The 13,344-nt window shown below is 37.1% G+C and overlaps 2 protein-coding genes across 3 annotated transcripts in view; both read left to right on the top strand.

The window, feature by feature from the left end:
• Positions 1-13,344, top strand: part of LOC139965471 (mitochondrial inner membrane m-AAA protease component paraplegin-like) — a 92,273-nt gene that overhangs the window by 45,668 nt on the left and 33,261 nt on the right. Inside the window, exons 1-2 of one of the 2 annotated variants that reach the window (XM_071967849.1) lie at positions 2,399-2,799; positions 5,670-5,781. In XM_071967849.1, coding sequence (XP_071823950.1) covers positions 2,533-2,799; positions 5,670-5,781 — 379 coding nt within the window. In that variant the 5' untranslated portion in view covers positions 2,399-2,532. Of the gene's footprint in view, positions 1-2,398; positions 2,800-5,669; positions 5,782-13,344 lie in introns of those variants that run through there. The other variant, XM_071967848.1, reaches the window with a different exon arrangement.
• LOC139965486 (uncharacterized) lies at positions 6,989-11,260 on the top strand. Its single transcript, XM_071967901.1, has 3 exons — positions 6,989-7,306; positions 7,843-8,233; positions 8,651-11,260. Exons 1-3 carry the CDS (start codon positions 7,218-7,220, stop codon positions 9,068-9,070), a joined length of 900 nt encoding a protein of 299 aa, XP_071824002.1. The 5' UTR covers positions 6,989-7,217; the 3' UTR covers positions 9,071-11,260.

Here is a 13,344-nt window from a genome sequence, read left to right as displayed (position 1 = left end):
TTCACTACTCATAATATTGCTTTCAACTTTTATTTTGCACAGATTTGGTTGTACTGATATCTCATCCCTGACCACCAATGGAGGGAGTATGTATGAGGTTAACAGAAGACATGTCTAGACGATTTTCTTAGCAGTTAACTTGTTACCGACAATAATCTTGTCTTTCACTCTAACATATCATGAGAGAAAATTGCGTCGGCTGCTATACGTTTAAGCAAAGACAGGCCATTGACTTTTCACTGCCAGTCGTAGTCGAAGGGATGTGACGCTCGAAATTCTTTATCACCTCATTACTTCATTAAATAACAAATACAGTAAGAAGGCGTGTTTCTTGGTTCTGGAAGTTGTGTTCAAGATAAGTTCTCATAGTAAAACATATAACCGACCATATTCTTCTTCCTGTTGTAACTTTTGCTGTTATGGATTTCTGTGTAAGTCTTAACGAAAAACCCATTGGATATATGAGATTCAGCTGTTTTATTTGTAATTAACAATCAAGATTAAATTTTTGACGGTATCAAGTTGCACATTAAAGCATTATATAGGTAATCCTACTGTTTGTGGAAAGCAGTTAAAGGGGGGGAATTCTAACAGGGAAACTTCTGCATGGTTTTATTGAGGTCTTTACCAAACTCTAAAGAGGATGTTCTTCATGTGGATTATGAGAGTTTCAAGTACATATTGTTTGAAGAAGAGTGACAGTAGTATATCATTCTAATCAAGCAATACCTCCCTGCTTGAAGGATGCTCTAGAAAGCATGGATTATCTTTAGTTGCATCAGAGCTACAAAGGGAGAGTCATCATTCCAGTTAAATTTCCCCATGCAGGGGGTAGGAAGTGAGGGTGGGCACACAACATCAGAGGGACATTTTCTCATTCCACAACCACCACTCGATATGCTATAAACCGATACACACCGGCCATATCACTTAAATATGATGTATGATGTGTTAGTATGTTATCAATACTATTTATTGAGATTGTTAATTGTTAAACGTGCTATAAAAAGATATGGGATGCCATTTAAAAATAGCATGTACAGACAGTGCCCCCCCCCCCCAGGCTCCTACCTCCCAGATCCCATGTATAATCATTTTTCACTCTTTGCCCAGTCTGATATAGATTCAGTATATTGTGTTTGTGCATGACTATCATCCAATTTCATGTTTTGATTTTTACTATATTAACTTTCTTTTAACAAACTTTTCTCTACAAGAATGACATATTTAAAGTGTGAGAAACATGATGAGACAAAAAATCTAGCATATTGCATCCTGCTCTGTCCTATTTGCTTTATTCTTTCCCTTGTTTGGCTTTGTTTTGTTTCCTGTATGTTTGCAGCTCTTTTGAAGAGGGTATCGTTCTAATATATCTTTTCTAATTTGAACCACTTTTGTCCAATAAGAAACATTCATAATAAGAAACAACAAACCTTTATCACTGGAATTGCCTGGAATGCCATTTGTCTATACAAATGAAAATTTGCTTCACGCATGGCCATCACAACGGGGCAGGGGGTGGGGGAATGGCCCTCCACCTTGTTGAAAGGGAGAAAACCTTGACGATTGAGTGACAAAAATAAGGAAGGGTAAGAAAGTAAACAATAAAGTAGTAATGAAAGTCAATAAATAGGTGTCAAGCCCATACGGAGAGGGTTGGGGCAGTGTTGACATGTTCAAGGTCAGAGAAGTATCTAGTCCAGCTACTTCATGGTTGTTATTAGCAAACAAAAATATTTTGGAACTCATCACAGATAGGTCACAGACTTAAGAAGACCCCTCCCCAGGACACAAATTCGATAACTTACCATCCCAACTCCCCCCCCCCCCTTATCCGTAACTTAAAAACACCCTCGGTTCCCGTCCTATAATGAGCTTTACGCACGGATGAAATTTCATATTGCCATGGCAACTCTCGTAGACCCATGAAGTACAGTTACCATACTTGCCAAAACTTACCCACTGTGTGTTAGGGAAATACGGCAACAATGAAGTTTGGACTCCTAAAGTTCGTAATATTTTACCTCTGCAATTATCATTTTTTGTTGTAGCTGTTGCATTCCCTATCCCGTACCCGCCCTCCGTTGGGAGGGGGGGGGGAGTTAGGTTTATACTATCCCTCCCTCTGTAAAGATGACTATGAACGCAATGTAGTTGCCGAATACAACATGCAACATATACGGAGGATGAAATAGCAGCAATCACAACAAAAACATGATTAACATCTTCTACAGATGGAAGACTTGTTTCTTTTTCTTCTTTTTTTCCCCTTCTATTTTTTGTTTTGCAACAACGCACAACGTCTCATTTATATCCTGTAACATTTAACTCTGATGTATGCATCTGCTCTAATTATTGATATAATGAACTCAATTGCCATTTGAATGTCGAAATGCTTAAATTTTATGCGGGACAAAAGATGCTATGAAGTATTTGCGGACATTCTGTACCAGGACATTTCGTCCGGTGGGACTATATTTGCTGTGAGGGTGGGACACAATTTTCAGCAGATAATGTCCGACCGGACTAAATATGCTGGTACAAAGTGTCCGCGGAGACACTTTGTACAGGGGGACACTCTGTACTGTCACACCGGCGCATAACGTATGGAATGAAAGGTCTAGTGCAAGTTGTGCAAATAACCAGTACAAAGTATCTCAACTTAATAATTCAAGGTACAATACAAACTGTCATCACTTGCAATCATCGGTGTTCAGCACATGTTCGGCAATACAAGGCAGAGCAAGGAACCAAGTCAGAAGATATGAAGGCCAACTTTACCACTTCAACATCAACTTGGTATGCAATGTTATGCATTAAGTCTCACACTCCTGCAGTTTGTAAATACTGTAGTTGTAATGTAGTTTCATCATTTTCATGCATGCAAAATTGCCAATGGTTTACAGTATGCATTCATGTGTGTAAATACAGTATTGTTGTAGTGGCATTCACGGTATCATAGGCTAACACTGGCACAAGCAAATGTACGTATTGTCTGTAATTTGAAAAATTAGAAACAAAAATGATGACGGATACACAGTGAACACTAAATACGGTCGAACATTCAACTGCCAGGGAAGAACTAATGAGTCAAGACTGTTTATAAATGTGTCATTCTAATGGCTATATCTGCTACAGAAAACTGTGAGAGAGAGCCAGATATATTATGTAATGCCATCATTTATGGTACTAAGCATACAGTAGTGGTTACACACAACACATGTACAGTTATGAACGAAAGCTCAAAGCTCCTGCCCAGTACCCACACATGTATACGCATGATTAATGTTGTGGATATTAAACAATTTTCTTGTCTGAAATTTTCATTTCTTTGAACTGTGTAAATAAACCAAAATTCTGACAATATTGTCATAAAGTTAGTTACCATGAAAAGATTGTTTAGTGAAAGTAGAAGTGGAGTTTGTATGTATAATGAGGCTTTAAAGTTTGATTACCATAAACTTATGCAGGTCACATCAAAGATCTTTCAAGAACTATTTGACACAGGATGCAATTAGATCTTATATAAGAGTCATTGGGAAAGTTTCCAGTTGAATGTTTCAGAAATTTATGTATATAGAACATGCTCAACTTGCATTAATGCTGGTTTACTCCAGCAGTAATTTGTGCAAGTGGTTCATGTATCAGAATGGATTATGAAAATATACACTCTAATGTACATAGCAAACTAAGAGTATGCTTTTAATCTTATAGATGCCAAGCCTAATCATTTAAATAGGAGGTTACTAGTTCCCATCTTCAAGAACATTTCACTTGGGTTTATAAATGAGATTTAGCCTCTAAAACTTCAGAAAAAAAAACAAGGAGCATGTTGAACAGTTAAGTATTCATCTAGTTGAGTCCATATTTAAATTGTTCATGTTATCGTGTTCTGGTATCATTTTAGCCATGCCATTTAATATTAGAGTGTGGTTGAATACATTTCTCAATCTTTCTACGTACAATCAGGTATTTAAATTTTAATTCCGTTTTTAGCATGGAACAGAATTGTACAGGAACATACCAAAAATGTGCATGCGTATTATAGTATTTTTGCAGCAAAGAAACCAAGACCCAAATTTAGTATGGTATTTAGTAGTATTTACACGGGTCCAAAAATCGGGAACCGGGTACCCAAGGGCCGTTACCCGTCGGGTATCCGGGTACCCGTACGTACGTACGTACATACATACATACATACATACATACATACATACATACATACATACATACATACATACATACATACCTAGAAAAAATTGTTTACCCTCGTATATCACGATTTTCAAGAAATAACATATTGGATGATGTAATAAATGCATTATGTTCAAATACGTAGACCTGTGCAAGATAAGGTGTAAAACCTTCCTCAATAATTTTTATTTGTCTTTTTTCTTTCATTAACTTGTTAATAAATTAATTATTTAATTATAATTAGCATTAATACTAACATCGCACTGCCGCCGCTGCTTTTGCTTGCTCGTGCACGTCTATTGGATCAAACCATATAAATATCCAGTTAGCTCTTAAACAGTTGTTACTACTACTACTATCTATTATGCAGGCCCAGGGTTCGCATTAGCCGCGAGATTGCGCGATTCCCGCAATTTGATCGCATTTGGAAAAAAACGATTAGTAAAAAGCCACTTGCGATTACTGTTTTTTAGTTATCCCGTCTATAATCCATAAACATCTCTTAAAATTCCTTGCCAGCCTTTACTTTTATGAAATAAACGAATGAATAAATAATAATTTCTTCCACATGGTAGTCTAAAATCAGCACCAAACACCGCCTCCTTCAAGTTAATGCTGGGAAGTCAGCAGCACCATTAGCCAGCTTGGAGGACTGCACATTAACAGCCACATCAGGGGCGATTTGTGCAGTATCACACCAAGACCAAGGCCTAACACCACACAAAGTCAATGAGAAATCTAGCTAAGCCTAACCATCTGTTTATTTGCTGAAGTTGTGACGAAGTTATAAGACATCCATGGAATATTTTCGTTATTGCAACATTATGTTCGACCACATGGTTGCCTAACACCACACTAAGTCAATAGGGGTAATCTAGCCTAGCCATCTGTTTATTAGCAAAAATTGTGACGCAGTTATAAGATATCTATGGAAAGCTTTCGTTTTTGCTGTTATCTTCGACCTCATGGTAGCCTAACAACACACTAAGTCAATGGGAAATCTGCCTAACCATCAGTTTGCAATTTTTTTTTTTACACAATCACACTTTGCGTAGGATTCGGGTAATAAATTAGGAACCGGGTAGTATCGCGTCGAGTGGGTTCCTTCGTTATTGCTGTTATCTTCGACCGCATTGTAGCCTAACACCAAACTACGTCAATGGGAAATTTGCCTAACCGTCGGTTTGCCAATTTTTTTTTTTTTAAATCACACTGTGCGTAGGATTCGAGTAATAAATTAGGAACCGGGTAGTATCGCGTCGGGTGGGTACCCGGATAACCCGTGCAAACACTAGTACAGTATTTAGCTCCTTGATACAACCATGACATTGTCTACAGTTATGATGTGTAAAGTCAATACATTTTGGCAGCATTAATGAAAGCCATTTGAGAAGTTACATACTGTAAACCAATGTTTTCCAGATCACCTTAACTGAAACCCTGTTTTTCATTTTTTTCCTTATATCCCTTCTCAGGTTTCATCACATTGGAGTACCCAAAGAAGGAGAGTGTTCAATGCTTTACTAAGCATAATACAAAGATCTACTTTGAGCAATACCAGTTTGAAAAATATTCTGGGCATAAATGGTAAGTTCCAGGTCTGATTGTGAGTTTCCATAATGTCTTGATCAAAAAGAACTTGGTAAAATATAGAAATGAGAATACTATTGGAAATAAAATCTTGTAAACCATTGTTTATGTGGTCATTTCAGTTTCAAAAACAAAATCAGGCGAAAGGGGTCATTCGTTAACTTTTTTAAATGTTCATGATGTTACGTTAGGATGGCTGACTTAAGATTGGAAGAGCTGAGGAAGAACAGTGATGTCATCCTTTTGTTTAGGACCCTTCATTAAATCATGAATAAAAACAAAATTGAGATTCTTGATTTTATAATCAAATATTTAATCACTACTATTCAAAGAGTGAATTACTGTACTTTGTTTAAATTTGTAAAGCAACATGTGTAACATTAGTCTGCCTTGCCTTTTGTATTAATAATGTTAACGTTTGGAATTAATATTCATTTGACCTAGCTTTAAATTTGTAAATTCATGTTGTTGACTAAAAACTTTGTTTAATGGGTACACCGAGCCTATTAATCTAAAACCAAAGTTTGTTACCTTTTGTGATGAGAATGTTGGCTGCGTGTAATTATTGTGTGATCTTTTTTCTTTCAGCAACTTTATAATTTTCCAGTTCTCCCAGACAATCCAACAGACAAAATCAAAATGATGAGAAACAGGAACAAAAAGATGAAGAAGGTACAGTATGGTGTCTCTCTGAATGTTGAATCTAAATCATAAAGTATTAATTCTGTTGGGAAGATACATTGATGAACATAATTATTCAGTTTTCATAATTAGCATTTTGCAAATTCTTGTCAAGTTGTTGTTTTATATTCACCACAGTGCACTGTGAGAGATTTAACTTGTATTGATACGAAAGGTAAATTTGAGGTTTCAGAAGTTAATGCCTAGTAGGTTGTTTGTAATACTTGGTCAAAATATTGTTGGATTGAGTGATTGTGTCAAATATAAAGTTTGGTCATTTGATTTGAATATTTAAATTTGAAGCAATTGCAGAGAACTGCACAGAAACTTTTTCATTCGTTTGTACACAAGAATTTGTATCATTGCCAGGTGGTCTTTCAGTTGAATACTGTATATACACATGTGATGGGGTATGGGGGGGGGGGTGAATGGGGTGGAGGGGGTGGCTGGGGTGGAGGGGCAGTGGGAGGGGAGATGTTTCAGCGATTAAAAGAACAGTATAAACACAAACATCTCTTTACCTTTAATACATGGCAGAGAATATAATGAAGATCTGCTCCCCAACAAATAAAACACAACTGAGGGAAAAGATAAGGGTTGTATTCATTTCTGCATTAAGAAATAAATAAACATGATGTTAATTGCCCAGGAAGAAGCTTTCTCTACTTTCATGTCAGATTAAGCTATTATTCCATTTTAACATTCCTCGATTGTCGACAGGAGTTGATCTTGGCAGGAACTCTTTTGGGTTCATGGAAGTGAGGAAAGCATTCCATTATGCCTACCAAGTGCTCACCCAAGCTGTTGTACCTCACATAGACCAAGAAAGTAATGGTCATAGGTCAGTGAAATGCCAGAATTCTGTCTCCTTTTTTGCTTTTTCTTCACAAAACTTCTAGAAAATATCGGGTAAAGCTTCCATGTATTTCAGCAGCCCCCCCCCCCCTCCTCCCCTACATTACTTTTGATCAATCTGTCAAGTTCTAGCATATTATACCTATCAGGGTATATTTCTTTTGTCAAACAGTCAGGCCCAAATGAAGCTGGAAGAGACTTTCTTTATAACCTTACCACAGTATAGCGGTACACAATTTTGATTGAAAGTTACATATACTCGTTGTTTTGAAAATTTACTGTCAAAAGGTTTTCTACCAACAAAGGGAAACCAACACTGATTGTCACATTCAGTAAAAAAAAATCGTTGATTGAGAAATGTTTACATCTGAACAAAAAAGTGTTGATCCTTAACCTAGATTACACTAGGTTGCCTCCAGAGCTACAGTGTAAATATTTCATTCAGCAACATTACAGTCATTTCCACTCAGATTGTCCCCTAGATTTATTTGTTCCTTTTTCTTTTGGTTTTGCTCCACACAGCATCCTCGGTCGCATTATAAGGGTAACAGACGAAGTGATGGACCATAGGTTATGGGTCCAGCAAAACTGGGCCCGGAAAGCAACGGCTATGTATCCACACAAGTTTTCCATACATTGTAATATACCTCAACCAGATGCCTTCTGTTTACCGGACACAGCCTTGAGGATAGCACAGCCAATCCGCCCTGTGAATGCTACAACCATCATCCTTGCTGACAGTTCTCAGAGAAATAGCCAAGAGACAGGATCTTGCCAAGAGGTCAACAAAAAAAGTGCAATGAACCCCACTGCTGCCACCAATATGTCCAACTCCAACGATGTCATCAACAACAAAATCACGTCTATATCTTCTTCTTCCTCTGGTGAAATTGTGTCTAGTTCCAGTGATTCTGTAAGTTGTCTGCTCAATATTGCAATTTGATCCACCCCTCTCAAATACTGAAAAGAAAAAAAAGACAGGTCCAAAAACATTTGACCAAACGTATGACATTTTAGCAGCACACCCTCACTTATGGGGCACTGCCCACTAACTCTCTTCCACACCTACCATTCAGAAGAGATGCTATGTGGTTTTGCAGACTTTTTCTTCTTACACCTTGATGTCCTTTTTTGCCTGTCCTTGCATTCATAATGAATGATTATTTGTTAATAAATTAAGTGATTCTCTTTGAAATACCTATTTGAGATGGGTCAAGGGTAGGGTGGGGGTACTGTCTTGCTCTGTTGATACTTTTTGCCTGTCATATAATGTGCCTTCAAATCTGAATCAGATAAAAATCATTTTGTTTTCCCTTTTGTAATTTTCTAGGAATCGGAAATTTCTTCGCAAACTTCTGGTTCTTCCAAGGACACCATCGACTCTGTCCAAGGACCCTCTAAAAGGGAGGCTGTCCCTAGTATTGGACCTGAAACTAGTACTGACAAAGCCTGGACACAGGAAATTAAGAAACCAGTCTCTCATGGGCAGACGTATCACAAACAATCAAAATTCGGCAAACGGTGCAATCATACTTCTAATTCTGTCCGTGGTAATGCAGGGAACTCGCTGAGCAAGCAGACCGCCAAGGAGCGGCAAGTAGTCACGCCTCATATTGAGGTCACCGTCTCATCCAATAACAAGTCTGAAATTCAAACGTCTCTGCCGAAGGGAAACTTCCGAAATTCTCCAGGAGGGACCTCTTCGTCGTTACAGCCAGTGGTATCAAAGACTTATAGAAGCAAGAATTAGACCAACCAGCATGGCAAATTCCGCCACAATAGCGGTGGCAACTCAACCCAGAGTGGCAGCAGTGGCGGAGACAATAATACTGAATAAACGGACTCTCTTTGAGTGAATTTCAGATTGGAATCACGGTAAACACTTTTAATCGACTCAAATCTCCTTATTTTGCTCATTTCAGTACATCCATGCACATCATCACAAATCATGAAACCGAACTAACAGCATTGCTTTCTTTTTCTCTCTCCTTAATCAAAGCACAGCTGATTTTCTAGATTATTTTTTAGTCTTATCTGTTTACCAATTTCATAGTCTTCTTTGTTGGTTTTCTTGTCCCCCAACCAATCTTGTCGCTTTCATAAATTAAACCCGAGATAATACAGGCACTTTTTGTCTCTTCTTTTGACTCAGTTCTTTGCCCCTCTCTTAGAGTTATCCTATTTATGCTTCTTCTTTAACCTTTTGTTCACAGAGTTACTATTTTGACTGCCATTGGTATTAATGTGTTTCTAATCTCAAAGTGAAGCGGATAGTGATCAAACACGTCTACTTTCACACTGTCAGCCTTGTCAACAATGCAATTATTGTTTATATCAAATCTTTTTCTCTGGATGATTTTTTTTAACTATTCGGTAAAGATTTTTGTTTTGGAAGAAAGGAGGCGTAGGAAGGGGTGGATGGGTTTGTTTGGTAAGGAAGTAAACCAGGAATGATTGGTTTTTTCTTAGCAGTGACATAATGTCAGTGAAAAATGGAAAATATACCATTTAATGACGATATCAGTGACAAAGAAGCTATATTTTGTTGGTTTCTTCTCACCTAGGAAGAGACTATAAAGCATAGTGAAAAGCCTAACAATTTTTTCGTAATGTTGTCATACTGTGACAGGAGCAAAAGCAAGACGATGGAAAATTTGTAGTGTCGATATCAAAGCGAAAACAACTAAAAAAGATAAAAAATGAAAACAAAACTTAAAGACACCCCACCGACCCCACCCCAAAAGAAAAATGCTAGAAAAAAAGAAAAGAAAAAACAATTTGACAGCAAACGACTTGTACAGGATGATCACAGAGAAGTAGGAAAGATATTATAATATTATTATTATGCAGGAGTTCACTTTTCTTTTAGAAAAGACTTGGTTTTGACAAGATTAGTGGATGTTAGTTCTAACAGTTTATTTTTGTGACATTTTTTATGGCTTTGAGAAGAAAATTTTATCTGTTACCTAGAGCAATAATTGTGAAGTAACCAAGGTAGTGGGCAAGAGGTACATATTGTTTCTGAAATTGTAAAGCAGAGTTGGTCTCCATATCTTCAAACTGTTCTTGTATTCGCCATTTCGACAAAGGTGAATTTGATAGGAGGGTCGTTGTGTGATTATCTGTTGCAGGTTGGATTTTGGTGCATTAATCAGTTGTTAGGTAGTGAAGGTGCCAAGCTATAATTTTTTTCTTCATTTATATAGGACTTTCTTACTTTGGCAGCTATGCTCATTTGTGTCTGGTTTTTATGAAGGGACTGATAAACATTATAAAATTGTTGCTATTGGCCCAAAAATATATAAATAAAATAGCCAAAAAAGTGAAGGGATATAAAATATACAAAGGTTAAATTGAGAAGATGTGGTAATGGTTGGAAACACATTGGTGTACTATGGTAAGGTTAGTTTGAGTGATATGGGAAAGGGTAGGTGGGTGGCAAAGAGGTCCTTTAATCTGTCATTAGCAGTTACAAAGAGATATCTTCTTGGTCACAACTAAGTATTACTGGCAAGTCGTTACAGGTAATCAAGATTCTCCCTCGCTGCCCTATACTTTTCATTAATTCAAAACCCATGAAACATAAATACTGTTTTTTATTTTATTTCATGATGTACAGGACGTGGTCTTGTGTTGTGAATATGTGTGTGGTTGGGAGAAGTGGGGTGTGGGAGAAGGGGGATGGGTAGGCATGGGTGGAGGGAATTAGTTATCAAATTAATCCAGTGGCGTAGGAAGGTACTTTTGAGTGGGGGGGCTGAAGACTGATGGCCGGCCTGGGGGAGGGGTCTAACGGGAGGGGGTGTCCCCCTCCCCTTAGGAATTTTTTGCATTTCCAGGTGGCCTCAGATGCAATTTGGTGCAATATAGCACACTTCAACACCCACTCCATTTTGTAAACTCAATTTTGTATTTTCACCTGGCCTTAGATGCAATTTGGTGGTCCAAATGAGATTTTTTTTCTCATTTGGAAATGAAAAAGGGGTTTTCTGACTTGCGAAGCGGGGGGGCGGAATGATACTTCCGCCCTCCACATTTTTCACTGGGGGGGCTGGCGCCCCCCCAGCCCCCCCGGTTCCTACGCCCTTGAATTAATCCATTAACAGCAAAAAACTTTATAGACCAATTCAAAAAGGGTAGTACTTAAATAACTTGTAAAATGGAAATTCATTGTATCAACAGGGTCATATTAGATCATGTAATTGACTTCAGAAAGATAAAAAAAAAATTAAACAGAATAATTGGAAGAGCTTGAGTAGGAGAAACTAATAATATAATTGTTATATTGTTAAGACAAAAAATGTATTTTGTTTGTTACTATTTGATATAAGTAAGATCAACCAGGAAAATAGAAGATTTGTGGGGGGGGGGGGGGGTTAGGCATTCAGGAGCATCTTATTGCATTAGGACTCATGTGATTATTCTCCAGTGATCAAATTAAAAAATATATAAGGAATTGAGGCAATGCCATGGCATTCATAGAGAGAATTTGGGATGGCAAAGATGAGAAGGTAGTTGCTAAGACCTTTGACATAAAATGCAGTATAACATTTAATTTTTGTTCTTTATATTATTATGAAAACATAAAAAGAGAAAATACCAGTTGTAACTGTGAAGTAAAAACTAAAATTAAAAAATTACAAAAGAAGCCAAACAATGTATTTTTTAATTTCAGTTAATGGGAATAACAGCCACCTTTTGTTAAGATACGAGAAAGTTTATACCAGATCAATTGACATGTGTTAAACAAACGGATGCCACTCTTCAAAAACATGTTATGTGAGTGTGCAGTATGGTAAGGGACGATAATGATTGTGTGCCCAGTGTATAAACTATTCAAGAATATTGTTTGGTATTGTTGTGGCTGTGCTAAACCTTGTGCAGTGATCACATTGCCATTGCTAGTAGCACAGTGTATCAACATTTTTAATCTGTTGAAATCCTAATCAAAGAATACAGATTCATGATATGTTGAGAGATGATTAGTTAATTTTCAGATGGGAATCTTTATCAACTCAGCTTACAAGTTATGTTTTACTTTGTTATGCAACTTCCTTCATTTTGGTAAATCAATGCTCTATAAAGATTCACATTATTCACTGTATAATTACCATCATGTACTACAATGTAGTAAAATAAAATAATTATTCTCATGTTACCATGGCAATGCAAATGGCAAACCATGGGAAAGGCTTGGTAATAGCATTTTTTTTAAAGTAACCAAAGATATGAACATCATATTTTTTTTTTCATTTTATTATGATGGTGACCTATGTTGAGACCCTCTTATTACAAGTTCTTGGGGAAGGATTGAGGTTCGTATAAAGTTAACACGTCTACTGTGAAAATGTGAGAAAGTATTTGACACCTGGCCGTGATGTCATCCAATTTAATTAAATATTTTTAATTTGACTGTTTCATGTGATGTTTCTACTGAATCAGATGTCACAAATGAATCATGGAAGTAAAGAAACTGTAGATACAAGTTTTATGTGAGAGTTTGAAAAATTTGTAATTATCAGAAATTCCATTCTCCAAATTGGACATCTTGACAAGAAATACTGTTATATATCCCTCCAAGAAGGGATATGTGATGTAAGCTTGCAATATGTGTAAAGAAAGCTCAGTTTGATTTGTATGGGTGGGGGGGGGGGTTTAGTTGGGAAGGATAGCTGGGGTGAAGGAAATCTGGGGGAGGATGGGGGTACATGTCTAAGTAATTGTGAGGGAGGGTAGGTTGGGAGGGTCAATGATATGCTGCAAGATAATATGAAACCACCAAGAAATGTGATAACTACTTCTTTTTAACAAACAGTGGCACTTGTTGCATCCTCTTGTGAGAAAGGCATTGACCAAATTAATTCTTTGTCAGTGTCGAGGTGGAGCGTAGGCAAATGGGAACAGCAAGGCTGTTTGAGACTTTTTAATTTTTTTTAAATCTTATGCATCAGTTCTCGAGTGTAAAGGACAATTTTTTTACTCTCAGGAAAAAATGCATTACAGGAAAAAGGCAAAAAAAAAAGG

The sequence above is a fragment of the Apostichopus japonicus genome, chromosome 3 (assembly GCF_037975245.1).
Source record: "Apostichopus japonicus isolate 1M-3 chromosome 3, ASM3797524v1, whole genome shotgun sequence".
Taxonomy (NCBI): Eukaryota; Metazoa; Echinodermata; class Holothuroidea; order Aspidochirotida; family Stichopodidae; genus Apostichopus; species Apostichopus japonicus.
Note: the sequence above shows the minus strand (reverse complement) of the source record. Positions and strands in the feature narration are given on the sequence as shown.